Source organism: Chiloscyllium plagiosum, unplaced genomic scaffold, assembly GCF_037043375.1.
Source record: "Chiloscyllium plagiosum isolate Xiang-an unplaced genomic scaffold, Cpla_swu_hap1 HiC_scaffold_13, whole genome shotgun sequence".
NCBI lineage: Eukaryota > Metazoa > Chordata > Chondrichthyes > Orectolobiformes > Hemiscylliidae > Chiloscyllium > Chiloscyllium plagiosum.
Window position 1 is genome coordinate 86,176,953 of NW_028270151.1, and position 27,354 is coordinate 86,204,306.

General features: G+C 43.4%; 2 protein-coding genes across 4 annotated transcripts in view; one reads left to right on the forward strand and one right to left on the reverse strand.

The window, feature by feature from the left end:
* atg4b (autophagy related 4B, cysteine peptidase) overlaps nt 1-27,354 on the forward strand; it is an 81,636-nt gene that overhangs the window by 25,265 nt on the left and 29,017 nt on the right. For both annotated transcript variants that reach the window (XM_043701723.2, XM_087993867.1), the window contains exons 2-6: nt 9,126-9,227; nt 20,243-20,314; nt 23,170-23,268; nt 23,684-23,785; nt 26,933-27,005. In XM_043701723.2, the coding sequence (XP_043557658.1) occupies nt 9,126-9,227; nt 20,243-20,314; nt 23,170-23,268; nt 23,684-23,785; nt 26,933-27,005 (448 nt within the window). The remainder of the gene's footprint in view (nt 1-9,125; nt 9,228-20,242; nt 20,315-23,169; nt 23,269-23,683; nt 23,786-26,932; nt 27,006-27,354) is intronic.
* LOC148148362 (uncharacterized) overlaps nt 1-27,354 on the reverse strand; it is a 65,484-nt gene that overhangs the window by 10,960 nt on the left and 27,170 nt on the right. For both annotated transcript variants that reach the window (XR_015759239.1, XR_015759238.1), the window contains exon 3: nt 245-382. The gene's annotated coding sequence lies outside the window, so the exon portion shown is untranslated. The remainder of the gene's footprint in view (nt 1-244; nt 383-27,354) is intronic.

A 27,354-nucleotide genomic window follows, 5' to 3' on the forward strand; every position in this document is an offset into this window, starting at 1 on the left:
TCTGTTACAACATTCTCTGCAAATGTATAAACCCTAGGTAGAGTGTGCGCAGTGTGAGGTCTGATTAGTTTTTCTTATGGTTCTTCAGAAAGATGGAGACGCGATGCAACTTTTTGAGTCTGTTCAAAGTCTATTCAAGTCTAGTCAAAGTCCAGGTAGCTCTAGGATAACACACGTTTCGGCAGAGTGATTTGGCTATAACATCGCTGAAGAATTAGGGAACAGTGCTTTTGAGAACACTTACCTGTGTTCACCATAGCACGATTCCAGCGGGATTGGTTTGTGTTTCATTCTGCGCATGCACCAAAATCTCTGCGCCATTCTGCACATGCTCACTGCCAGTCCCGGTCCTCGTGCCATACTGCGCATGTGCCAATGTCACCTGCCAACAGAACAACTTTCTGTGAGAGGTACTGTACAGAGAGCACCTTTCTTATTTTTTTAGATGTACTGTGTTAAATTTACTTTTGTTTCAGTTAATAAATGTGAAATGAACCTTCATTCGGGCTCTGTTACATTGTGTGATAGACTTTTGGGTGATTTTCTTTGAGCAATTGTGAGTGATATTTTGTTCATCTGTCCCTAACCCCACTTTTCCCATATATCCCATTATTTTATATTAAATGATTTTCAATTAAGTGAGATTTCACTGGAACACAACTACAACGTTATAGGAGAACAACCTGTAGTGTCTTGGAGATTTTTGTTTCCAAGATGTAAGAAATCTTAAGCAGCATACATTGGGCAGATGAAATTGCATTGCAGACTGAAAGGCTGACACTCTTGATGTGGACCACGAATTGCTGTTCCACTTGAGCAGAACCATAGGTCATTGCCAGCGCTTGAAGCTGCTAAATTCAAAATTAATCCGCTCAAGGATTGCCTCACTAGAACAATGGTCAATCCAAGGAATGGATTCCCTCAGCAGCCAGTGGAAGTTAACAATTATGATTCACTCAAATTGGTAATATTTCTCAGCATTTTGTATTTTGAGATGGAGCATATGTGCAATTTGAGATGCATGTGGCAAGAATAATCTGCTTGGCAGAAATAGTGATTTTGAATTTGTGGTTCCTAAAGCTTTCTAACACTGGAGTTGTCTCATATCTGGACTTGTTGCAGACCTTTTGACCAACCAAGCATTTACAATGACTCCATGATATTGCAAATTAGGTGAACCTGAGGTTTCACTGTGGCCCACCCAGCAAGTCCTCTGTTTATGAATGAACTCACGAATTTGGTTACATTTTAGCAACATATTTTGAGTGAGAATCCTGCACTACTGCATAATGTTGAGATATTGTTATGACCCAGATGGCAAACCAAACCAAATCAGCTTCACTCACTAGTTTCACTTTGTTGTGAATCCAAAACATTCAATGATCTTGAATTGCTCAGTTGTACCTAATCGGATGTTATTGATCTTGGACAACCAATGTCAACAAAAATTAACAATTTATTATTCATGTAACTTTAAAACACATCGTAACCCCTACTGTGACAGACACCGTTCAGGGATAAATTACAAAGAAAAAATAAGGATTTGTAATTTGCCAGTTCAATTAATAATTTCAAAACATGGATACCAGATCTTCATGAAATCCTTTGACAATGGACTGCTCACAGGCAAGTACAAATGTATATCTTGCTTGAATTCCAAAATTACTGGTCAGTGCAGTTTCAGCAGACCTCCAGAAACATTCACTTATTTTCTACAGACTGGGATGCCTTTCTCAGAGCATTCAAAAATTCAATATGTTGATGGAAAACTGGAGAGAGAGCAAAACACCAGAGCAGTCTCTGGAGCTTCCAAAAATTACACTCCTGCCAAAACCCAGTCCGAAAGGTTTCTTTGTCCCCGTCTTTCTTTCAGTCAGCATTTTCAGTGGTCGGTTGGCTAACACCAGCATGAAAAATGTCCAAAGAATTCTTATAATCTTTTCAAACTTAAAACAGGCCAAATTCTTTGCTTGATCTTTTAAATGAATAAATAATCACAATCCATGAAACACGAATTCTCAAAAAAGTTATTAATTAGTGCCTTCATAACAATAGTTTGAAGTAGCTTGGTATCCTTTTCTTAAATTACTTGCCAGCAGGTTGACTTTTACCTTGATACTATTGCAATCAAAAATGACAACTATTGAGCAGCTCAAAGTCCTATTTTGAGAAACTTGCTTGCATGGTAACTGTCCTGAAACCTTTAAACACACATATCAGCAATCAAACAGAAAAATAACTCCAACTGAGAGACTGATTACTGATCTTTATCAACAATCCACATTGAATCTAGGACTTATTTTCTTTTTGCATTTATTTACATTAAACTTTGTCAATGTATTGCATTTTAATTTGTGTTTTTTGAAATGGTTTGACAAATAGAGCAATCTGATAAGAATTTTTTTATGCACTCCTGGGGTATGGGCATCGCTGGTTGGCCGTCATTTATTGCCTGTCCCAAGTTGCCCTTGAGACGGTGGGGATGAGCTGCCTTCATAAATTGCTGCAATCCGTGTACTATTTAGGTAGATCCACAATGCCCTGTGAGTGGGAATTCCAGGATTTTGACCCAGCCATACTGAAGAAATGATAATGTATTTCTAAGACAGGATAATGAGTGATTTGCAGGCATTCCCATGTTTCTGCTGCCCTTGTCTTTTAGATAGAAGTGACTGTGGGTTTGAAAGGTGCTGTCAAAGGATCTTTGGTGAATTTCTGCAGTGCATCTTGTTAGTACTGCTGCAACTGAGCGTCGGTGGTGGAAAGAGTGGATCCTTGTAGATGTGGTGCAGTCAAGTGGAACTGCTTTGTCCTGGATGGTGTCAAGCGTCTTGAGTGGTATTGGAGCAAGTGAGGATTATTCCATTATCCTCCAGACTTGTGCCTTGTAGATGATGGACAGGTTTTGGAGAGTCACAAGGTTAGTTACTGGCTGCAGTGAAGTCATTCATGAAACAGCTGAAGATGGTTGGGCCTAGGACACTGTCCTGGCAAACTCCTGCAGGGGTGTCCTGAAATTGAGACGACTAACTCCCAACAACCAAGACCATCTTCCTTTGTGCTACGTATGGCTCCAAGCAGCAGAGAGTTTGCCCCGATTCCTATTGATTTCAGTTTTGCTGGAGCTCCTTGATACAACACTTGGTCAATCTGGCCTTGATGTCAATGGCTGTCAGTCTCCCCTCGCCTCTGGAATTCAATCTTTGATTCAAATTAATGGATTTTAAGAAAAGAGATTCTTTAGTGAACCATTAAATAATCCTGGAAATTTGTTGCTCTACCATGCTTTCATTTCAGCCTGTTATAAAATAACCTAAGGCTTATAAAGTAATTGATAAGCAAATGGCAAGGCTGATGCTTTTTATTATTTATGTTCAACTGCCTCATCAACAAGAAACACTGCCATCAATGTTGTAAAAACACCATTTTACAATGCTGTCTGACTCTTGAAAGATATTGAACAGCATCAAGTTGGTGTATTTGTGTGATAGATGAAAAATAAAGTTATCAAGAAGTTTTTAAAAATGTTGATTCTAGTCTAAACTTTGTTTTAACAGCATAACGGTCAGTTAGCAGTGACCTCTGACGCACAAGGTTAATTATAATGATGCGATGTCTCATCCATCAAGTCTTTGTTCATTGTACGTATCACAAAAATATGTAAGAAAAGAAATGGAGTTGGCATTGGCTCCCAGCCCTTTTTGAGCCTGCTGTGCCATCCAATCGCTGATGTACCTCAATTTCCCACACAATCTCCCTGTTTAATTCCTTTGTTCTGTCATGGAATTAGGGTAGTATTTGTTGCCCATTCCTAATAACTCTTGAGGGAAGTAGCTTACAATGGTATTCCAGTGGGCAGTTAAGAATCTGGAGTCATATATAGAGTAGACCAGGTAAGGATGGCAAATTTTGTTCCCTAAACAACGATATGAGTGCAATGAGAATCTAAACCAAAAGAAAATTCATAGTCACCATTACTGAGACTGGTTTGCATGTTTACTATTGGTTGGTTGAATTTAAATTTCACCAGCTACTGTGATGGCTTTGAACCCACTTCCTCAGAGCTTAACCTGGGTCTTTGAATTACTAGCCCAGTGGCACTACTATTGCAATGCTATTTCCTCTGTATTCCCTTAAGAGGCAAAAATCTATTAACCTCTGTCTTCAATATATTCAACGATCAAGCATTCACAGATACTCCGATACCAAAGATTTATAAGGCTAAGTAAATAAATGTCTACCTATTTCTGTCTACATAATCATCCTTGACCCCTCTTTTCCAGCCAAGAAAAACAGCATTTTGTCAAGATTCTTGTGAATGATGCATATTTCATTTAGATCACCTCTATTTCTTCCAAACTAGGAAATATTGCCCTAGTCTATGCAATCTCTCCTTGTAGGAAAATCCCTTCCTTGTAGGAACCATGAGTTGAAGATGCCGGTGTTGGATTGGGGTGTACAAAGTTAAAAATCACACACCGCCAGGTTATAGTCCAACAGGTTTAATTGGAAGCTTTCTGAGTGCTGCTCCTTCATCAGGTGGTTGGGTGAGTGATGAAGGAGCAAAACTCTGAAAGCTAGTGCTTCCATTTAAACCTGTTGGACTATAACCTGATGTTGTGTGATTTTTAACTTTGAACGAACCAGTCCTACAAATCATCATTACACACTCTTGGGCAAATATTTTCTTTCTTGGGTATCAGGACCAAAACTGTACATTTCCCTCACCAATATCCTGTAAAAGTTTCAGCAAGGTTACTTAAATACAAAAGTTTCTTTGAAATAAAAGTTAACATGCTATTTTCTGCCTTCGTAGTTTGTACCTACATATTAACTTCCTATAATTTATGAACAGATACACCCTCATGCAAATATTTGCACTCCCCATTCAAAAAGTGTTTAATTTTTTTTCCTACATGGGAATAACTATACACTTCACCACATTGTAGTATTCCATGCTCTTGTCCACTCACCCAACCAATCCCCTGCAGTCTCTCTCTCTCTCTCTCTCCTCCCACTGTTTCATACTAATATCCATATGTGAATTTTACAGCAGAAGATTTTGAGAGTTACAGGGTTTTATTGTAAACACAAACATCATTTTCACCTTTTTCACGCAGAATCCAGAACTACTAGTTATTTTAATCAATCTGTTCAGACATATTATGACACATCATAAATTCGGCCAGTTCTAATCGCTTCCTTGTATTGATCTACACCACCTTGTTTCTTCCAAAATATTTGCCTGTGTCCATCCTTGGGAAAACAAATTTTCCAAGTCATTTTCATATTCCTAACTGTTATTCCCTACCATGTTCTCAGCTCCACCTTTGCCTCAGTCTTTATTACCCTTGTCGTCATTCTCCTCATACAGTCTTCATGGGAAACAGATTTGTATAGATATAGTGGGCAGTAGTTTCAACCAATCACTGCCAGAACTCCTGGGCCCTCATACCAGCATTTTGTTTCATTCTGGAATAGAAGGATAACTTCCTGGCTTCTTTCCTCTACTACAAACAGCCTTCTCAAACCTGTCTCCATCTACTGCTGTGCCTGTAGAGCTCATGGATTTCTTTGTCACTAAGACCATCCAATCCATTGCCTGTATAATTTCCCTTTTTTACATTTCCTAGCCCACTAAATCAAGCTTTCTTTAAGGTTTCAATGACCTAGTCCTGTTTTCGCATTTTGCTTTCTCCTCTTCCCATAACTCATCTGGTTCAAGTAACTTTGTTCCACCTCTCTTATTCTTATTCCCATTAAACAGTTGACTACCTAGTTTCCCTTCCTGACTCCTGTGTTAGCTGCTACTGTTAACAGCCCCATCTAATCATGTACTGTACCCCACCCCTGCATATTTGATGTCATCACCCTTGTCATCAAAAAAACCTTTAATCCTGTTTTACTCGCAAGCTATTGCCTCAACTTCAACTTCCCAAAGTCCTCGAAGAGGCTGTTACCTTTCAAATCTTGCCCATTTTTGTGAGCATTCTTTAAAAATCCCACCAACCAACTTTCTGCACAACACTGAAATGGCTGTGATCAAAATCACAAATGACATTAGTGTGGTTTGCCTGCCACAGTCACAAAGTTGACCATCCAGTATCTCTCCCATTATCTTCCAGCTGGTTATGACTGCATTCCTTTTCTTTTCCTTTTTAAACTATCCAGTCAGAACCAGAGAATCACTTAGTGGCATTTTTTCATGCTTTCTTAACATTAGCTCTGTCCTTTGCACCATTCTATTTCTCGTTGGTGCACTGCAAGTCCGCAACATTAGCTGCCTATTGTCTAAGCTCTGGAATTCGCTCCATAAATGTTTTTGCCTCTCTGTTTTGCTTTTTTTTCTCTTTAAGTTGCCCCTTAAAATCTTTGATTCAGTTTTTACCATGTGTCCAAATATGTTGCTTGATACAAAATGTTGCTTGATAGCACTCTGGGGAAGCTCCAAGCTTTTATTATGATTTGGGTTTAGTCTCATCAAGGCACTACACAGTTACAGTAATACGTATTCTGCTCCAATCCCTTTGTCCAAACGGCTCACAAGCTGCTTGCTGCATTTGCTTATTAACTGATTCATATAATTCTAAACAATGTTTCCCAATCTTTCAGCTTTTAACAAGTATGCTTTTTTACTTTTTGTATCAAAACAGATGACTTTTCATATCTTTACATCTACCACATTTTAACATGCCAAAATTCTTTCTGAGCCTCTTTGAAACCTGCTCACATCTTATTTTCCCAATCCTCCTCAACTTCCTGACCTTATGAGCTCCTAACAACTGTTTAGCCCTCTCCTGTCCTCTTTGCCCCTCAGTTCCTCCAGTTAGTTCAACACAACTAACAACCGAATAATACAACTCTATATTTACATAGTGCCTTCCCAATACCTCAGGCCATTTCCAAATGCTTCTCAGCCAATCAAGTAGGTTGAAGTGTAGTCACTGTCATAATGTGGGAAATGCAAAAGATAAATTGTGAACAGGATTCCATAGAGCAAGGTAATAATGATCAGGTAACGCATGTTGATTGTTAGTCTAGAAGTAACTATTGGCTAAAATACTGGGGAGTGATCTGTTACATTTCATTGGCTAGGGGATTCTTTGCCTTCCTCTAAGAGAGCTGTCGCTTCCTTACTTTAACATCATCTGAAGGGTCTCTTCTGGCAGTGCAGCACAGTCTGCACTGCACCAGTGTGTTGGCTTGGATTACATCTTTGTGACTTTCTGGAAATAAAGCCAAGAGTGGTGATAAATTTATGATTGATTCTTGAATGTTCTTTAAGCAAAGCTCCAGCCACTCATGATAAACCCAATGGAGATATCAGCAATTCACACGGGCATAACCTGATAATGAATGTGCTTCTAGCAGCCTGTTAATTTTCTATTTGAAATCCCAAGCCCACTACTAACTCACTATATACTTCACAACCAGACCTTCCTTTCATTGCCACACCACAATACCTACTGCAATTGCAGCCATTTGTAATTCTTTGCAACATACGATCCTGCAGTATTCTATTCATTATTGATAGAACAGTACGTTTATGCATATTTATTGATCGTCCCCATGCACCCTCTTACTTATCTGTCACATTTAGACAAATTTGTGCAACTGGTTTGAGTATTGCTTTAGAAAAAGACACATTATGTCAAAGCTTTTCAGCATTGTTCTGTCATACAACATAAATGTTGTTTTACCTTTTTATTGGTATTTTTGTGAATTGCCCTGATGAATGCGATATGAAGAGTGTTGACAAAATGTCTTTTTCTTTTAACAAAACTCAAGTTCTGTCATACTGAACAGCTATTTATGAATATTTCTATAGCAGTTCATTCTTGAAAGCTGAATGGCAGTCATTTGGAACATACAGAGAACCTGTTCCCCAACAAAAGATACTTTCACTAAAACAAAAGTGAGACCTGATACCCATGTGGTTTAAAGCAATCTTGACAGCCACGCGTCAAAACAAAAGGGAACATGAGCTAGAAACACTTTGTTCTATGTTTTAACTTGTGGATGATAGGTCCAGATGATGGCTTGTGGGATATGGATCATGGAACGGAGCTGATTAGAGAAGGAGACAGTGTCAAAGCGACATTCCTATCACCTTATCTGATGTAATAAAAGCAGAGTTCTCTGGATACTGGAGATCTTAAATAAAAACAGAAATTGCTGGAGAAACTCAGCAGGTCTGACAGGAAACAAGTAGAGTTAACCTTTAGTCAAAGAGACCTGGGTTTTTCTACCACTGTGTTTTTATTTTATCCTTTCTCTGATGTGTTCATCCATATGGCAACCCATTATTAATTGTTGGCTTTGAAGCCTTTTGCTTAGGTGGACTATAACCTCAGTCTCCCTCTAATTCCCCTAAATTGTCCTCCTGTTTACTCTTCTTGCAACATAGATCCTTCCATTTTCACTTTTTCCTTGCTTATCCTCTATTAATTAATCATTGCTCCCCGTTTCCTCCTCTGTAGCTGTCTATTAAAACCTTATTTCTGTCATTTATGTACCCTCATCAGCCCTTTCAGCCCATGTTCCTGTCTTCTCCTTTCTGTCATCCCTGTGCATTCTATTTTATTCCATTTCTTTCATCTTGCCAAACCACTTCTCCCTCCCCCACCCCCACCCCCACCCCCTTTTCTTTGATACTCCGTGTTCCCTTCCTCCTCTCCCCCACCAAATGTTCAAAAGCTTGCTTGAGCCAGGTTGGGACCAAAGGCTGGAGCAGACTGGTGGATGAAGGGACTAGAATACAAGAATACAAGCCAATAGGAAATTTAGTGTGAATCTAAGTGTTAGGACTGCAAACCTCAGTATATCAGATGTGCAATTATTGAAGTGTTGTCATGAAGGTTCCCTAATTTAGACATGTTGACATGGAAAGGTGTGACTGAAAAAAAATGATGAAACCATCAGGTTATATATGTATAAATGTGGCATAGTTTCAGAAGCTAGTACACCATCATCATTGACTGGCAATGCCACCTTGTCTATGTTAATGAGTTTACAAAAGAATGGGTGTCAGGTGAGATGGAATAAAGAAGATTGAAAGTTCTGCAATTGTATTCATCTTCAGAATCCTCTCATAGTTTGTAACTCATTTTCTTATTTCTTCCCAGCTACTCTAACGTACGACACCTTGAGGTTTGGCGATTTTGAAGATTTTCCAGAAACAACAGAGCCAGTTTGGATTTTAGGAACAAAATACAGTGCACTCACAGGTACTGGGACACAGTGCTCACAGGGAGACTGGTTCGGCAGGGCATTCTGATGATGGTAGTTGACGGAAGGTAGACTATTTCTGGTATTGGACTAGACTAGAGGCTGGCTGTTGCTGGGTGAACTCTGAGAAAGTGAGGACTGCAGATGCTGGAGATCAGAGTCGAGAGTGTAGTGCTGGAAAAGTACAGTAGGTCAGGCAGCATCCGAGGAGCAGGAGAATCGACATTTTGGGCAAAAGCCCGAAATTCCTGATGAAAGGCTTATGTCCGAAACATTGATTCTCCTCCTCCTCGGATGCTACCTGATCTGCTGTGTGTTTCCAGCACTACACGCTCGACGCTGGCTTAACTCTGCAGCATAGACTTTATTATCAGGAGTTTGGGAAAGAAGCTGAACCAGAATAATAAGTGATAGTGGTGGAGTAACATCACAACATCCAGAGGGAATGAAACTCGATTTCTCTCTTGAAAGTCAATTTAAATTAGTACGATCAGTACTTAGTATTAACTGTGTTTTTAAAATCCAACTTGAATTGGAAAAGGCTGTTTGATCACTGAAGATATCATTTAAATTTGCTAGTTCAGAGCAGAGCCCAAGTGAATTTTGAAAGACTCTCTTTTAGTCTGACCTGGTCAATTTATTCACATATTTTTAATCTGTTGAACAAAAGATCTTGTTCAGATGCTCTCCTTTTGACATGTACTTTTTGCTTGCTTCCATTTATATTCTGTGATCCACGTGAGGTTATTTTGAATAAATTGGTTGGCTCTGCCTTGAAGGAAGACAATAAATCTAGTAGGCCTATCCCAGAGTTTTGGTTGAGCCATCCAACTAGATCCACTTTCTTGTTCTTCCTCAATAGCCCTGCTTCTTTTCCCCCTCCCATTTTAAATATGTATCCAGTTCCATTGAATCTGCTTTCATTATTCTTTTCCAGCAATACATTCTGGATCATGTAATCATGCCATGTAAAAACAATATACAGTATTTCCTCATTTTTATTTCTATCAGTCATCTTAAAACTGTGTATTCCGGTTACTGACCTTTCTGTGACTGGAAATAGTTTCTAGTTATTCTATAAAATAACTTCATTATTTTACATATTTATCAAATCTCCTAACCTTTTCAGCCCCAAGAAGAACAACCATGACATATCCGGTCACCCTATGTAACTTATCATGAATCCCTCCAGTATCTTCTCCACTTTCTCCTTCTTATGTGCCCACAATTGAATATATTTCTCCAGCTGATGTGTGGAAAATCTTTCAGATAGGTTTATCATAATTTCTTTGCTTTTGACAATACACAATAGACAATAGGTGCAGGAATAGGCCATTCAGCCCTTCGAGCCTGCACCGCCATTCAATATAATCATGGCTGATCATTCCTAATCAATATCCTGTTCCTGCCTTATCTCCATAACCCTTGATTCCACTATCTTTGAGAGCTCTATCCAACTCCTTCTTAAATGAATCCAGAGACTGGGCCTCCACTGCCCTCTGGGGCAGAGCATTCCACACAGCCACCACTCTCTGGGTGAAGAAGTTTCTCCTGAGCTGTGTCCTCTGGTTCGGCACTCACCCATCAATGGAAATATGTTTTCTACTGCCAGAGTGTCCAATCCTTTCATAATCTTATACGTCTCAATCAGATCCCCTCTCAATCTTCGAAACTCAAGGGTATACAAGCCCAGTCGCTTTAGTCTTTCAGTGTAAGGTAATCATGCCATTCTAGGAATTGACCTCGTGAACCTACGCTGCACTCCCTCAATAGCCAGAATGTCTTTTCTCAAATTTGGAGACCAGAACTGCACACAGTACTCCAGGTGTGGTCTCACCAGGGCCCTGTACAGCTGCAGAAGCACCTCTTTGCTTCTATACTCAATTCCTCTTGTTATGAAGGCCAGCATGCTATTAGCCTTCTTCACTACCTGCTGTACCTGCATGCTTGCCTTCATTGACTGGTGTACAAGAACATCCAGATCTCTCTGTACTGCCCCTTTACATAAATTGATTCCATTGAGGTAGTAGTCTGCCTTCCTGTTCTTGCTACCAAAGTGGATAACCATACATTTATCCACATTAAACTGCATCTGCCATGCATCTGCCCACTCACCTAACTTGTCCAGGTCACCCTGTGATCTCCTAACATCCTCATCACTTTTCACCCTGCCACCCAGCTTTGTATCATCAGCAAATTTGCTAATGTTATTGCTGATACTATCTTTTATATCATTAACATATATTGTAAAAAGCTGTGGTCCCAGCAAGGATCCCTGCGGTTCCCCACTGGTCACTGCCTGCCATTCCGAAATGGAGCCGTTTATCACTACCCTTTGTTTCCTATTAGCCAACCAATTTTCAATCCAATCTAGTACTTTGCCCCCAATACCATGCACCCTAATTTTACTCACTAACCTCCTGTGTGGGACTTTATCAAAAGCTTTCTGAAAGTCCAGGTACACTACATCTACTGGATTTCCCTCGTCCAACTTCATAGTTGCATCCTCAAAAAATTCAAGAAGATTAGTCAAGCATGATTTCCCCTTCATAAATCCATGCTGACTCTGTCCTAACCTGTTACTACTATCCAGATGTGCAGTAATTTCATCCTTTATAATAGACTCCAGCATCTTTCCCACCACTGAGGTCAGACTAACTGGTCTATAATTACCTGCTTTCTCTCGCCCACCTTTCTTAAAAAGTGGTATAACATTAGCCACCCTCCAATCCTCAGGAACCAACCCCGAAATTATTGAACTCTGGAAAATAATCACCAACGCATCCACAATTTCCCGAGCCACCTCCTTCAGTACCCTGGGATGCAGACCATCAGGCCCCGGAGACTTATCAACCTTCAGACCTAACAGCCTCTCCAACACCAAATCCTGGCAAATATAAATTCCCTTACGTTCAGGTCCTTCAGCCACTGTTACCTCAGGAAGATTGCTTGTGTCTTCCCAAGTGAACACAGATCTGAAGTACCCATTTAATTCCTCTGCCATTTCTTTGTTCCTAGTAATATATTCCCCTGTTTCTGTCTTCAAGGGCCCAATTTTTGTCCTAACCATTTTTTTGCCTTGCACATACCTAAAAAAGCTTTTACTATCCTCCTCAATATTCTTGGCCAGTTTACCTTCGTACCTCATTTTCCCTCTGCGTATTTCCTTCTTAGTAATCCTCTGTTGCTCTTTAAAAGCTTCCCAGTCCTCAGTCTTCCCACTTATCTTAGCTATGTTATACTTTTTCTCTTTTAACTTTATATGTTTCTTTACTTCCCTTGTCAGCCACGGCCGCCCGTGCCTCCTCCTGGGATCTTTCTTCCTTTTAGGAATGAACTGATCCTGCAACTTCTGCATTATACACAGAAATATCCGCCATTGTTCCTCCACGGTCATCCCTGCTAAGGTATTGCACCATTGAACTTTGGCCAGCTCCTCCCTCATAGCTCCATAATTCCCTTTATTCAACAGAAGTACTGTCACTTCCGACTGTACCCTCTCCCTCTCAAATTGCAGATTGAAGCTTATTGTATTATGGTCACTACTTCCCAATGGCTCCTTCACTTCGAGGTCTCTGACCAATTCTGGTTCGTTACACAATACCAGATCCAGAATTGCCTTCTCCCTGGTCGGCTCCAGCACCAGCTGCTCTAAGAATCCATCTCTGAGGCACTCCACAAAGTCTCTTTCTTGTGGCCCAATACCATCCTGATTCTCCCAGTCTACCTGCATGTTAAAATCCCCCATAACAACTGTAGTGACATCTTTGCGACAGGCCAATTTCAGCTCCTGATTTAACTTACATCCGACATCCAGACTACTGTTTGGGGGCCTGTAGATGACTCCCAAGAGGGTCTTTTTACCCTTAGTATTTCGAAGCTCTATCCATAAGGCTATTAATAAGGCTATTAATACAGCTAAGGATCCCAAATGTTTTTCTCAACATTTCTCGATTTTATCCTGTCACCTTTAAAATTTTTTGTGTATACACCCCCAGGTCTCTGTCCTCCTGCATACCCTTTAAAGTTCAACCATTTGTTCAAACACTCCCTCCCTCCATTCTTCCCACCAAAAGGTATCACTTCATGCTCCTCTGTATTCATCATGTGTCTGCCCATTTCATAAAACTGTCTTCCTGACACTCCTCATTCTGACACTCCTCAATCTTTACACCATTATGTATTTGTGTACTTAGGCAAGATTTCCCATGGTTACCATGTTTTTTGACTTCAAAAATTAAGATTTCATCATCTTGTTTTCACTGCTCATCTGTTCTGTGCACCATTATCAATGCACATATATGCTTTTTGAAATTAGGTTACCAAAATTCCATGCCATACTCAAAGTATGTTTGATAAGTCTTTGACAAAGCCAGGAATGTTACAAATATTCTTTGGGATAATGTGCAAAAAGGCAAGGCAATTTATTATTTTTTGTTATTGATGTTTCATCAACCTTTGAACACTTTTCAACTCAAACATTATGACTTCCTTTATGTGTTGATTTGCTTTAAGTCTCATTTAGATTTCTTAGATATGCACCTATTGTTGACAATTTTTGTAAGATTATAAATAATAATAGAACTAGGCCAAGTGGATTTGAAATTCTATCATATCGTTATCATTCCTCCATACAGAATTCTTTACCAGGAGTAATTAATTAATGGTTGTACAGGATATTGGTTATGCCATTTTTGGAATATTGTGTGCAGTTTGTGGACTCCCTCCTATAGGAAGGATGTTGTGAAACTTGAAAGGGTTCAGGAAAGATCTACAAGGATGCCAGGGTTTGAGCTATAAGGGGGAGGCTGAATAGACTAATGCTGCTTTCCCTGGAATGTCGGAGGCTGAGGGGTGACCTAATGGAGGTTTATAAAATCATGAGGGGCATGGATAGGATAAATTGACAAGGTCTTTGAGGGAGCCCAGAATTAGAGAGCATAGGTTTAAAGTGAGAGGGGAAAGTTTTAAAAGGAACCTAAGGGGCAACTTTTTCACACAGATGGTGGTGCATGTATGGAATGTACTGCCAGAGGTGGTGGTGGAGACTGGTACAAATACAACATTTAAAAGGCATCTGGAGGAGTATATGAATAGGAAGCATTTAGAGGGATATGGGCCAGGTGCTGGCAAATGGGACTAGATTAATTTAGGATATCTGGTTGGCGTGGATCAGTTGGACTGTAGGGTCTGTTTCCATATTGTACATCTCTATGACTATAATTGTCTCATTCCATATTTCAAGATCTAAATGGCCTGTTCCCTGGTTGGTTTCAGAACATATTGTTCTGAGAAACTCTGCTGAATACACTGTGAACTATCATCTCAGCTACCTTTGACAATTTGATTCACATAATTTATAGAAGAATTAAAATTGCCCAGGATTATTTCAGAACCCCGTGATTTCATCATGTATACTCTGCCGTACCGTTAAGAGTCAAGATTAGAGTGGTGTTGGAAAAGTACAGCAAGTCAGGCAGCATCCGAGGAGCAGGAAAATTGACATTTTGGTACTGTTAAGAGGCATACCAATTACTCTCACTAATGACTTCCTTCCTTTGATGTATCTCATCTCCACCCAAATTGATTTGGATCTTCCAAACTAAGATCATTTCACTCTACTATACTGATCTCATTGTTTATAGCACAGCTACCCACCCCCTTTTTGAAATTCAGATACCCTTGAATGTTTAGGCCTCAGGCACAGTCACTTTGCAATCACATCACTATAAGGGCTGTCAGATCATATTTTCACTTTTATTTGTGCTTTTCATCCATGTTACAAAATGGTACATGGAGCCTTTAATTCTATTGTTTTTATCAATGTTTCACCTTATTTCCTGGTATACTGACAGATGTAGTCTAACATTTCAAATGCATATCTTGCTTTGTTGTTTTGGCTCTAGTTTTTTTCATCCAACTACAAATGCTTCATTTGACAAAAATCTTGGAAGTGCTCTCTTCTTGGGGCAATGTTCAATCACCTCATTCTAGTAGAAGTTCATAATATATAATTTAGGTGAGACTAACTTGTTGAGAAACAACGTAATAATGCAATGACCACTGAATTTGGAGAATTGCTACTTATGGAAACCTGTTCTATGCTTTCTGTCAAGCTGGGTCAGAATTCTACATATATTATAAAATCTTTTAACTTTTGTGACGACTGTGGGAATAGCAGGGCTTGATTTCCAACATGTTACTCCAGTAGATCCTTCCTCTCCATTCAAAATTCTTCTCAACTGGAGACTATGTCCTTGAGTCCGGCAGCCAGCAGGCAACACAGCCTCTCTGTTTGTCTGCCTTAGGAGATGTTGAGGAAAGAGATCAATCTGAGACTGATACAAGTCAAACCTCAGGGCAGGCAGGAACAAAGCAGAGAACAAGGTAGGACTGAGAAATTAAACTGCATTTATTTCAATGCAAGAGGCCTAACAGGGAAGGCAGATGAATGCAGGGCATGGTTAGGAACACGGAACTGGGATATCATAGCAATTATGAGAGACATGGCTTAGGGATGGTCAGGACTGGCAGCTTAATGTTCCAGGATACAAATGCTACAGGAAGGATAGAAAGGGGGGGGTGGGGGCAAGAGAGGAGTGGGAGTGGCGTTTTTGATAAGGGATAGTGTTACAGCTCTACTTAGGGAGAATATTCTTGGGAATATATCCAGGGAAGTTATCTGGGTGGAAGTGAGAAATAAGTAAGGGATGATCACCTTGTTGGGATTGTACAAGCCCCCCCCCTCCCACCGCCCAGCCAATCCTCAGCAGGAAATTGAGAAACAAATTTGTAAGAAGATCTCCATCATCTGTAAGAATAATGGGACAGTAATGGTAGGGGATTTTAACTTTCCAAACATAGACTGGGACTGTCATAGTGTTAAGCGTTTAGGGGTTTAGATGGAGAGAAGTTTAAGTGTGCACAAGAAAATTTTCTAATTCAGTATGTGAATGTACCAAATAGAGAAGGTGCAAAACCTGACCTACTCTTGGGAAATAAGAGCTTTATTCCTGATGAAGGGCTTTTGCCCGAAACGTCGATTTTGCTGAAGCTCCTCGGATGCTGCCTGAATTGCTGTGCTCTTCCAGCACCATTGATCCAGAATCTGGTTTCCAGCATCTGCAGTCATTGTTTTTACCTCAGTGACTGAGGTGTCAGTGGGGGAGCATTTTGGGGCCAGCGACCATAATTCTATTAGTTTTAAAATAGTGATGGAAAAGGATACACCTGATGTAAAAGTTGAAGTTCTAAATTGGAGGAAGGCCAATTTTGACAGTATTAGGCAGGTATTTTCAGAAGTTGATTGGGGGCAGACGTGCACAGATAAAGGGACAGCTGAAAAATGGGAAGCCTTCAAAAATGAGATAATGACAGTTCAGAGGCAGTATGTTCCTGTTAGGGTGAAAGGCAAGGCTGGTAGTTGTAGGAAATTCTGGATGAGTAGAGAAATTGAGGGTTTGGTCAAGAAAAAGAAGGAAGCATATGTCAGGAATCCACAACAGAGATACAGAGATTGAGTGAATCCTTAGACTATAAAGACAGTAGGAGTATACTTAAGAGGGAAATCCGGAGGGCAAAATGGGGACATGAGATAGCTTGGCAAATAGGGTTAAGGATTTTATAAATACATCAAGGACAAAAGGCTAACTAGGGAGAGAGTAGGACCCCTCAAAGATCAGTAAGTAGGTGATGGGCGAGATACTAAAACCAGTATTTTGCATTAGTGGAAGTTACAGAATGTGGGGAAGTAGATGGTGACATCTTGAAAAATGTCCATTTTACAGAGGAAGTGGTGCTGGATGTCTTAAAACACATAAAGGTGGATAAATCCCCAGGATCTGATCAGGTGTACCCTAGAACTCTAGGAAGCTGGGGAAGTGATTGCTGGGCTCCTTACTGAGATATTTAGATCATCAATAGTCATAGGTGAGGTTCTGGAAAACTGGAGGTTTGTTAATGTGGTGACACTAAGAAAAGTGATAAGGAAAAGCAGGGAACTATAGACCGGTGAGCCTGCTATCGGTGTTAGGGGGAATCCTGAGGGACAGGATTTACATTTATTTGGATAGGCAAAGACTGATTAGGGATAATCATCATGGCTTTGTGTACGGGGAATCATAGAATCCCTACAGTGTGGAAACAGGCCATTTGGCCCAAGTCCACACCAACCCTTTGAAGTGTATCCTGCCCAGACCTCCCCAATTACTCTGCATTTCCCATGACTAATGCACCTAGCCTACACATCCTTGAAAACTATGGGCAACTTAACATGGCCAGTTCACCTAACCTGCACATCTTTGGATTGTGGGAGGAAATCAGAGTACCAGGAGGAAACCCATGCAGACATGGGGAAAATGTGCAAACTCCATACAGACAGTCGCCTGAGGCTGGAATCAAACACTGGTCCCTGGGACTGTGAGGCAGCAGTGCTAACCACTGAGCTACCGTGCCGCCATCATGCCTCACTAACTTGATTGAGTTTTTCAAAGAAGTAATGAAGAGGATTGATGAGGGCCAAGCATGGATGTTGTGAGACATTGTGTTATAGGCTTTCTTTATTAACTCACCCACCACCCCGCTATATTCATTAATATCAGGTTCCCTTTCATTCATTCATAACTCTTTACCAACCCGTTATTTACAAAAAAAACTGTTTCATTCAGTCATTCATAAAACTGCAGTTCTGTAGTTTATTTTACTATCCAAATTTAAAAGCAACCCTTTCAAACCCATTACTGCATTTTCACACCTTATCAGCCCTTGTTACAAGCAGTATTTACCTCTGAATAAGTGCAGTGTTCAGAACAATACCATCCCCATCAAGCCTCCACAAACTTTATAATATTAATCAACCCTTACCAACCATGTCCTGGACCTGAATAGATTCCCCAGTTACCAAGTACCTGTTAATTACCTTTTAACTGGGCCATTATCCCTTTCAGAGACTAACTGACAAAACAGCGCTTCCATGAAATTGCATGAATGATTGAAACTCGTACCGACAAATAGTAAATAAATCTCACAACCTAGCAGCAGTAATCAATTTAATGTTTTCTTAAATATAGGTACAATTTTTAACTTATTGAAAGCATATAGGCCTAGTATTTTTACTAACATTTTCCAATTTAAAAGGCAAAAGGACGAGGCGTTCGACCTTTATGCAAGCAGACTCGACAGACACACTTAATCCCATCTGTCGTAGCAGCCAGCATATAGCACGTTTTAACCCATCTCCTGTGTCCCTGGACACAAGCCTTTCAAACTTTTGTGTGCTATAGATAAAAAATGTAAACAATAGTAATGGAATTTTAATATATGTAAGAACTATGTATCAAGGGGCTCTTGTAAGAACTGTATTTCAGGATTCTATTGCCGCCTCGAATTTGTGCTACGATTGCTGAATAGAAGAGGCTATTTCCACCGCTCACCGATTCCGGTTGTTATATGATTCCTGATTTATATGATCTTCAGTAAGGCCTTCAACAAGGTTCCTCATGGGAGATTGGTTAGATCTCATGGAATACAGGGAGAACTAGCCATTTGGATACAGAACTGGCTCGAAGTTCGAAGACAGAGGGTGGTGGTGGAGGGTTGTTTTTCAGACTGGAGGCCTGTGACCAGTGGAGTGCCACAAGGATCGGTGCTGGGTCCACTGTTTTTTGTCATTTATATAAATGATTTGGATGTGAACATAGAAGGTATAGTGAGTAAATTTGCATGTGATACCAAAATGGAAGGTATAGTAGACAGCAAAGAAGGTTACCTCAGGGTACAACAGAATCTTGAGCTGATGGGCCAACAAATGGCAAATGGAGTTGAATTTGGATAAATTTGAGGTGCTGCATTTTGGAAAAGCAAATCAGGGCAGGACTCTCACTTAATGGGAAGCTCCTGCAGAGTGTTGCTGAACAAAGAGACTTTGCCGTGCAGGTTCATAGTTCCTTGCAAATGGAGTCTCGGGTAGATAGCATAGTGAAGAAGGCATTTAGTATACTTTCCTTTATTGGTCAGAGCATTGAGCATAGGAGTTGGGAGGTCATGTGTGTCTGGTTCGGCCACTTTGGAATATATCGTGCAATTCTGGTCTCCCTCCTATGGGAAGGATGTTGTGAAAATCGAAAGAGTTTAGAAAAGATTTACAAGGATGTTGCCAGGGTTGGAGGGTTTGAGCTATAGGGAGAGGATGAATATATAGGGCTGTTTTCACTGGAGTGTTGGAGGCTGAGGGGTGACCTCATAGAGGTTTATAAAATAATGAGGCGCATGGACAAGGTTAATAGACAAGATCTTTTCCCTGGGTTGGGGGGAGTCCAGAACTAGAGGGCAAAGGTTAGGGTGATGGGAAAGATATAAAAGGGAACTAAGGGCCAACTTTTTCATGCAAAGGGTGGTGCATGTATGGAATGGGCTGCCAGAGAAAGTGATGGAGGCTCGTACAATTAAACATTCAGAAGGCATTTGGATGGGTATATGAATAAGAAGGATTTGGAGGAATATGGGCTAAGTGCTGGCAAATGGGGACTGGATTAATTTAGAATATTTGGTCGGCATGTTCCCATGCTGTACAACTCTATGACACAAGTGTAGTGCTGAGGAAATGTTGCATTGTTTGAGGATCTGTCTTTCTGGTGAAAAGTTAATTCACGGCCTTATCGATGTGTTGAAACTAAACCATTCCAAGCTCCCGATTGTGAGAAATTGTTCCACCTCTTCAGTGACCTGACTGATATTTCTCCACAGCCATTACAATTATATAACACACCAACTTATCTCGTTACTGTTTGTGGGGCTTCCAATGGTGCTTATTGGGTGTCATATTATTGACCAATATACCACTGATTATGCTATAAATGAAGGAACTATTTGGCTGTAAAGTTATTGGACTCATTTTGAGCGTATGCTTGCGATTAGATTATTCAAATTCAGTTTTCCTTTCTTCTTCAGACTTCTAGCCAAATGAAAATAGGCCAATGAGTGTTGTTTTCATCTCTTTATTTTTTTCTCTCTCTAGATAAAGATGAGATCTTTTCAGATGTCACCTCACGGCTCTGGTTTACATACAGGAAGAATTTCTCTCCCATTGGTAGGTGGTTATTACCTGATTACTTTTGTGCTTGGTTAATCCTCATTGCAGAAAGTGTTATGAAGGAAAAGGGAACTGAATATCTAAGTCTGCTGACAATATTAACATATTTAGCATAGTAAGTAGTATGGATGGAAACAAAGTTGCAAAAGGACATTGTAGGGTTAATTTGGAAGAGTCCTGAGAAAGGGAGCATAACTTGAAAAATTAGATTTGGGTCAGAGGGGGTGATTTCAGAAAATTAATCTCCACACACAGTTGTGGAAATCTGGGACATTTGCTTCCAGAGCTCCCCTGGTAGGATTTAAGGTACCTGTCAGCCATGATCTAGATTAAAGACAGAACATGCTTGAGGAGTTGAAAGGTTGATTCCTGTTCCTGTGTTTCACAAAGAAGCCATTTGGCCCAACAAACCTATGTCTATGTTCCTCGTGAGTCTGGATTAGAGTGGTGCTGGAAAAGCACAGCAGGTCGGGCAGCATCCAAGGAGCAAGACAATCGACGTTTCGGGCAAAAGCCCTTCAGGATGAAGGGCTTTTGCCTGATACATCGATTTCCCTGCTCCTTGGATGCTGCCTGACCTGCTGTGCTTTTCCAGCACCACTCTAATCCAGACTCAGGTTTCCAGCATCTGCAGTCCTCGTTTTTACCTGTGTTCCTAATGAGCCTTTGCCCAATCTGTTATTTTACCCTATCAGCCCATCTTTCTATTCCTGTCACCTCCTTGCACTTACCTAGCTTTCTCTTCATCTATGACTTGCCACCACAAAGACTGCTTAAGGTAAGTTCCACATGCCTGTTCTGAAGAAGGGTCATTTGACTCAATGTTAACTCTGCTTTCTTTCCACACATGCTGCCAGACCTGAGTTTCTCCCAGCAGTTTCCGTTTTTGTTTAAGATTTCCAGCATCTGCAGTTCTTTGCCTATCGTTGTTCTAAGATATAAAGATTATCGCAGTTCTCACAATCAATGGTGAAGTAATTATGTTGACTTGCTGACTTCTAAGAAAGCTGTCTATTAATTATCTCTAGTGTGAATTTCCCCTTTGACATTGTTAATTTGAATCTAATAGCAAGTCAAGGCTTTCCAGAGCTTTAACAGTAGTGATGTTATCAATAAGTGTAAAAGGCCAATCTCGGTGAAGTATTCTGACAGAGAGCAAACCAGGAAGTAAAAGGCACTAATGATTAATCCTCCACTGTTAATCTAATTTTAGACAACAAAATCACTTCTAATTGTGCATGTACTGGCTCCCGAGGTTGCTGAGAGTTTCAGGAGTAATGACAGCAACTGCTGACAGTTTTGCTATCATTTGCTACTGCAAAACCCAGGCCATCATTTCTAAAGTAAGTTTTTAGAATCTTTAAAGCTGACAGTTGCATTGGTTTGTCTGTGTACTTCAGAGTCACAGAACTGTTACGGCCAGTTCAGCCCATCGTGTCTTGAAGGACTTTAATGTGTGGCTGAAATTATGCCAAACTAAATATGTTATGTGGGGTACCCAATAATGCTATGAGTTTTGCGTTTGTAACTGTTATTTATAATTTATATTGACCAGAATTTTCCTGTTAACTTGTGTTTTATGTTGATACTAATTTGGCTATTAAAAGTAACAGCGGTTTTAAAAAAAAAAGTGAAATCCTGTCCACTGGCTTTTGTCATTGCATCATGCAGTAAGTTTGTTTTTTTTTTGGTTTGTTGATCTTCCCTGGGACCCTGACTAAATTAGGCCTGTCACATTGTCAGAGAGTACTGGCGTTTCTAATGGTTTTATGAGAGCTGGCTACTGAGGCTTTGCAAGAATAATTGCCTGGAATATTCCTGGTTTGCATTGTGACTAGGTCCCAGATTATTCCACTGGCCACAGCTGAAGTGCCGGATGACCAGAGGATAGCTGATGTGAAGTTTGCACATTCTCCTTGTGTCTGTGTGGGTTTCCTCCAGGTGCTCCAGTTTTATCTCTCAGTCCAAAGCTGTGCGGGATTAGCCATGCCAAATTGCCCATGAAGTAGCTTAGTGTTCCCAAGACAAAATGGTAAAAACAAGGACTGCAGATGCTGGAAACCAGAGTCTAGTTTAGAGTGGTGCTGGAAAAGCTCAGCAGGTCAGACAGCATCTGAGGAGCAAGAGGGCCTGCTCCTCGGATGCTGCCTGACCTGTGCTTTTCCAGCACCACTCTAATCTAGCCCCAAGACAAAATGTTTGAGTGTGTTCAGATAGCATTAGGCCACAAGTCAGAAAACACTGACACGAGACACAAGGCCAGTGATGTGATCATTTAGAGACAAAGTTGTACAGCATGGAAACAGACCCTTTGATCCAACTCATCGATGATGACCAGATATCCTAAATAAATCTAATCCCATTTGCCAGCATTTGGCCCATATCCCTCTAAACCCCTCCTATTCATTACACCCATCCAGATGCCCGTTAAATGTTGTAATTGTACCAGCCTCCACCACTTCCTCATTCCGTACACACACCATCCTCTGCATGAAGACACTGTCCCTGAGATCCAATTTAAATCTTTCCCCTCTCACCTTAAACCTATACCATCGAGTTCTGGACTCCCCCATTCTGGGGAAAAGATCTTGGCTATTCATCCTATCTATGCCCTTCATGATTTTATAAACCTCTTAAGGACTAAACGGCGGAGGCTGTTCGCTCTGCAGGTTCACTGCTGGGTCAGACAGCTGTGAAGTTTGTTTCCCTTTTATTTCCCGTTCTCAGGTGATTCTACATGTTAACATTGTTTGCCAAGTATTGTGCAGAAGAAATGTGTAGTATGACATGTTCATTGTATGTGGTAGTAATAAATTCAGGTAAATATGTTGAATTCTTTTGTTTCTGGGCAGGTGGCACAGGACCGACCTCTGATAATGGCTGGGGTTGCATGTTGCGATGTGGTCAAATGATCTTTGCCCAGGCGCTCATATGCAGACATCTGGGTCGAGGTGAGTTTTGAGAACTGACCCCTAGTGAGTGGGTCTCTGGCTATGTTCAGAACGTGTGGTTATGGGTATGGAAGTTTGGGGTTATGTATAGTGTGAAATAAATTGTCCCATTATCTCTATGTCCTTGTCAAGCCACTAACTGAGTGCCTGGGATGGAATGTTTCACTCGAGGCCCTAAAATCCGATTATGTTGTTTGATCCCTGAGGTTTGAGCACGTAAGGCATTGCTCCTTTCTGGATTTCTCTTCTCTTCCTCTCATCCCCAACCCTGTCAGTTCCTCCACCCTCCAATGATACAAAACTGTGATTTTCAACATGCCACAGTTTGCCTGCTCATTCAGAAGTCCTTTGATCTAACTTTCAGTATCACTTGTGTTTTCTTATCTTCAGTTAATTTCCTCTTCCTTATTTGCAGATTGGAGATGGGTAAATGGGAAACAGCAAAGAGATGAATATTATAATATATTGAATGCTTTTCTTGACAAAAAGGACAGCTACTACTCCATTCATCAGATAGGTAAGATATTTGACGTGTCTGTGCTCTACATGAGCATATTGAACAAGGCTGTTGGTCCAACCAGTGACTTTGTCATTAATCCTGTATCCATTCATTTCCTTTGTTCATCCAGGTGAGGTAGATTCCCCACCCTTCCCCCTCCCCTCCCGCTCTTCCTCCCCTCCCGCTCTTCCTCCCCTCCCGCTCTTCCTCCCCTCCCGCTCTTCCTCCCCTCCCGCTCTTCCTCCCCTCCCGCTCTTCCTCCCCTCCCGCTCTTCCTCCCCTCCCGCTCTTCCTCCCCTCCCGCTCTTCCTCCCCTCCCGCTCTTCCTCCCCTCCCGCTCTTCCTCCCCTCCCGCTCTTCCTCCCCTCCCGCTCTTCCTCCCCTCCCGCTCTTCCTCCCCTCCCGCTCTTCCTCCCCTCCCGCTCTTCCTCCCCTCCCGCTCTTCCTCCCCCCCCGCTCTTCGCCCCCCCCCGCTCTTCGCCCCCCCGCTCTTCGCCCCCCCCCGCTCTTCGCCCCCCCCCGCTCTTCGCCCCCCCCCGCTCTTCGCCCCCCCCCACTCTTCGCCCCCCCCCACTCTTCGCCCCCCCCCACTCTTCGCCCCCCCCCCACTCTTCGCCCCCCCCCACTCTTCGCCCCCCCCCACTCTTCGCCCCCCCCCACTCTTCGCCCCCCCCACTCTTCGCCCCCCCCACTCTTCGCCCCCCCCACTCTTCGCCCCCCCCACTCTTCGCCCCCCCCACTCTTCGCCCCCCCCACTCTTCGCCCCCCCCACTCTTCGCCCCCCCCACTCTTCCCCCCCCCCACTCTTCGCCCCCCCCCACTCTTCGCCCCCCCCCACTCTTCGCCCCCCCCCACTCTTCGCCCCCCCCACTCTTCGCCCCCCCCCACTCTTCGCCCCCCCCCACTCTTCGCCCCCCCCCACTCTTCGCCCCCCCCCACTCTTCGCCCCCCCCCACTCTTCGCCCCCCCCCACTCTTCGCCCCCCCCCACTCTTCGCCCCCCCCACTCTTCGCCCCCCCCACTCTTCGCCCCCCCCCACTCTTCGCTCCCCCCCCACTCTTCGCTCCCCCCCCACTCTTCGCTCCCCCCACTCTTCGCCCCCCCCCACTCTTCGCCCCCCCCCCACTCTTCGCCCCCCCCCACTCTTCGCCCCCCCCACTCTTCGCCCCCCCCACTCTTCGCCCCCCCCACTCTTCGCCCCCCCCCACTCTTCGCCCCCCCCCACTCTTCGCCCCCCCCACTCTTCGCCCCCCCCACTCTTCGCCCCCCCCACTCTTCGCCCCCCCCCACTCTTCGCCCCCCCCCACTCTTCGCCCCCCCCCACTCTTCGCCCCTCCCACTCTTCGCCCCTCCCACTCTTCGCCCCCCCCACTCTTCGCCCCCCCCACTCTTCGCCCCCCCCACTCTTCGCCCCCCCCACTCTTCGCCCCCCCCACTCTTCGCCCCCCCCACTCTTCGCCCCCCCCACTCTTCGCCCCCCCCACTCTTCGCCCCCCCCACTCTTCGCCCCCCCCACTCTTCGCCCCCCCCACTCTTCGCCCCCCCCACTCTTCGCCCCCCCCACTCTTCGCCCCCCCCACTCTTCGCCCCCCCCACTCTTCACCCCCCCCACTCTTCACCCCCCCCACTCTTCACCCCCCCCACTCTTCACCCCCCCCACTCTTCGCCGCCCCCCCCACTCTTCGCCGCCCCCACTCTTCGCCCCCCCCACTCTTCGCCCCCCCCCACTCTTCGCCCCCCCCCACTCTTCGCCCCCCCCCACTCTTCGCCCCCCCCCCACTCTTCGCCCCCCCCCACTCTTCGCCCCCCCCCACTCTTCGCCCCCCCCCACTCTTCGCCCCCCCCCACTCTTCGCCCCCCCCCCACTCTTCGCCCCCCCCCACTCTTCGCCCCCCCCACTCTTCGCCCCCCCCCACTCTTCGCCCCCCCCCCCCCACTTCGCCCCCCCCCCACTTCGCCCCCCCACACTTCGCCCCCCCCCCACTTCGCCCCCCCCCCCCCCACTTCGCCCCCCCCCCCCACTCTTCGGCCCCCCCCCACTCTTCGCCCCCCCCACTCTTCGCCCCCCCCACTCTTCGCCCCCCCCACTCTTCGCCCCCCCCCACTCTTCGCCCCCCCCCCCCCCCTTCGCCCCCCCCTTCGCCCCCCCTCTCTTCGCCCCCCCCACTCTTCTCTCTCCCCCCACTCTTCTCTCTCCCCCCACTCTTCTCTCTCCCCCCACTCTTCTCTCTCCCCCCCACTCTTCTCTCTCCCCCCCACTCTTCTCTCTCCCCCCCACTCTTCTCTCTCCCCCCCACTCTTCTCTCTCCCCCCCACTCTTCTCTCTCCCCCCCACTCTTCTCTCTCCCCCCCACTCTTCTCTCTTCCCCCCCCACTCTTCTCTCTTCCCCCCCCACTCTTCTCTTCCCCCCCCACTCTTCTCTCTCCCCCCCACTCTTCTCTCCCCCCCCACTCTTCTCTCCCCCCCCACTCTTCTCTCCCCCCCCACTCTTCTCTCCCCCCCCCTTCCACCCTCTTCCCTCCCCCTTCCCCCCCACTCCACCCTCTTCTCTCCCCCACCCACCCTGACCTCAATTTCCCCAACAACCATGATCACAGATGGAAGTTGGTTACAGAAAGGTTTTGTCCTACATCACAGGACTCGCCAGAATGAAAGTGGAAGCGTCTGACAAGTCTGTCTGATCGTAGGCCCCAATCTAGCAGCATGGACACAGGCAACAGAGCTCCATTAATAAGTGTTCTGAGTTTTATCAGGTCACTTAACTACAGCTCCTGTCATTTAGTTTGATGAATATTTAGAAGTTTCAATAATTTAATATCTTGTAAACAGTTTCTTTGTAAACACTTTTTAAAAATATCAGCACTGGTGTAATCCAACACTATCAACCAAGTCTGTCCTCTTCTCAGTTACATCAGCAGAGTAGGGGCCCATTGTGTCACAGAGCTCAATTATTTTTTATTATTTTCCTAATCATCCTGTTCAGAAATATTACACATCTCTGTAGCAGGTGAGAGCTGAACTCAGGCCTCCCACTTGGTGCAATCCACTGATTTCTGTATTACTGGGGGAAGAGGTTGGTTACTGGATACAAGGTGTTAATTAGGAATTTACTTCTTGAAACCATTAAAGATGACAATAATCGTGCCTCCTTTGCCTTGGAGCAGCTCAAATGGGAGTTGGAGAAGGAAAGTCGATTGGTCAGTGGTATGGTCCAAACACTGCAGCACAAGTATTGAAGTAAGTATAAGTCATGACAAGAGCAGTATGAGGGAGAATGGTCACATCCTGAGTGACAATAGAAACAGCTTTGTGGAAATAATTATTTCATATTATGTGTAAATGTTGTTTATCTCTTGCATATACATGTTTGTACCTCCTGCAGATCTGTTTCCTTAGTACATAGTTACTGGGATTCAATCAGGTCAAAACTTCATAATGCTAATATCCTGATATTTGCTCTGCAGCTTGTGTTCCACTCAGAGGCAGCTCAAGTGTGCGTAGGACTGTGTATGTTCTGGTCTGAAAGGGCAACGCACAAGCTTTCAAACTCCAACTATAGATCTTTTAACACGCCCTGCATGCATGT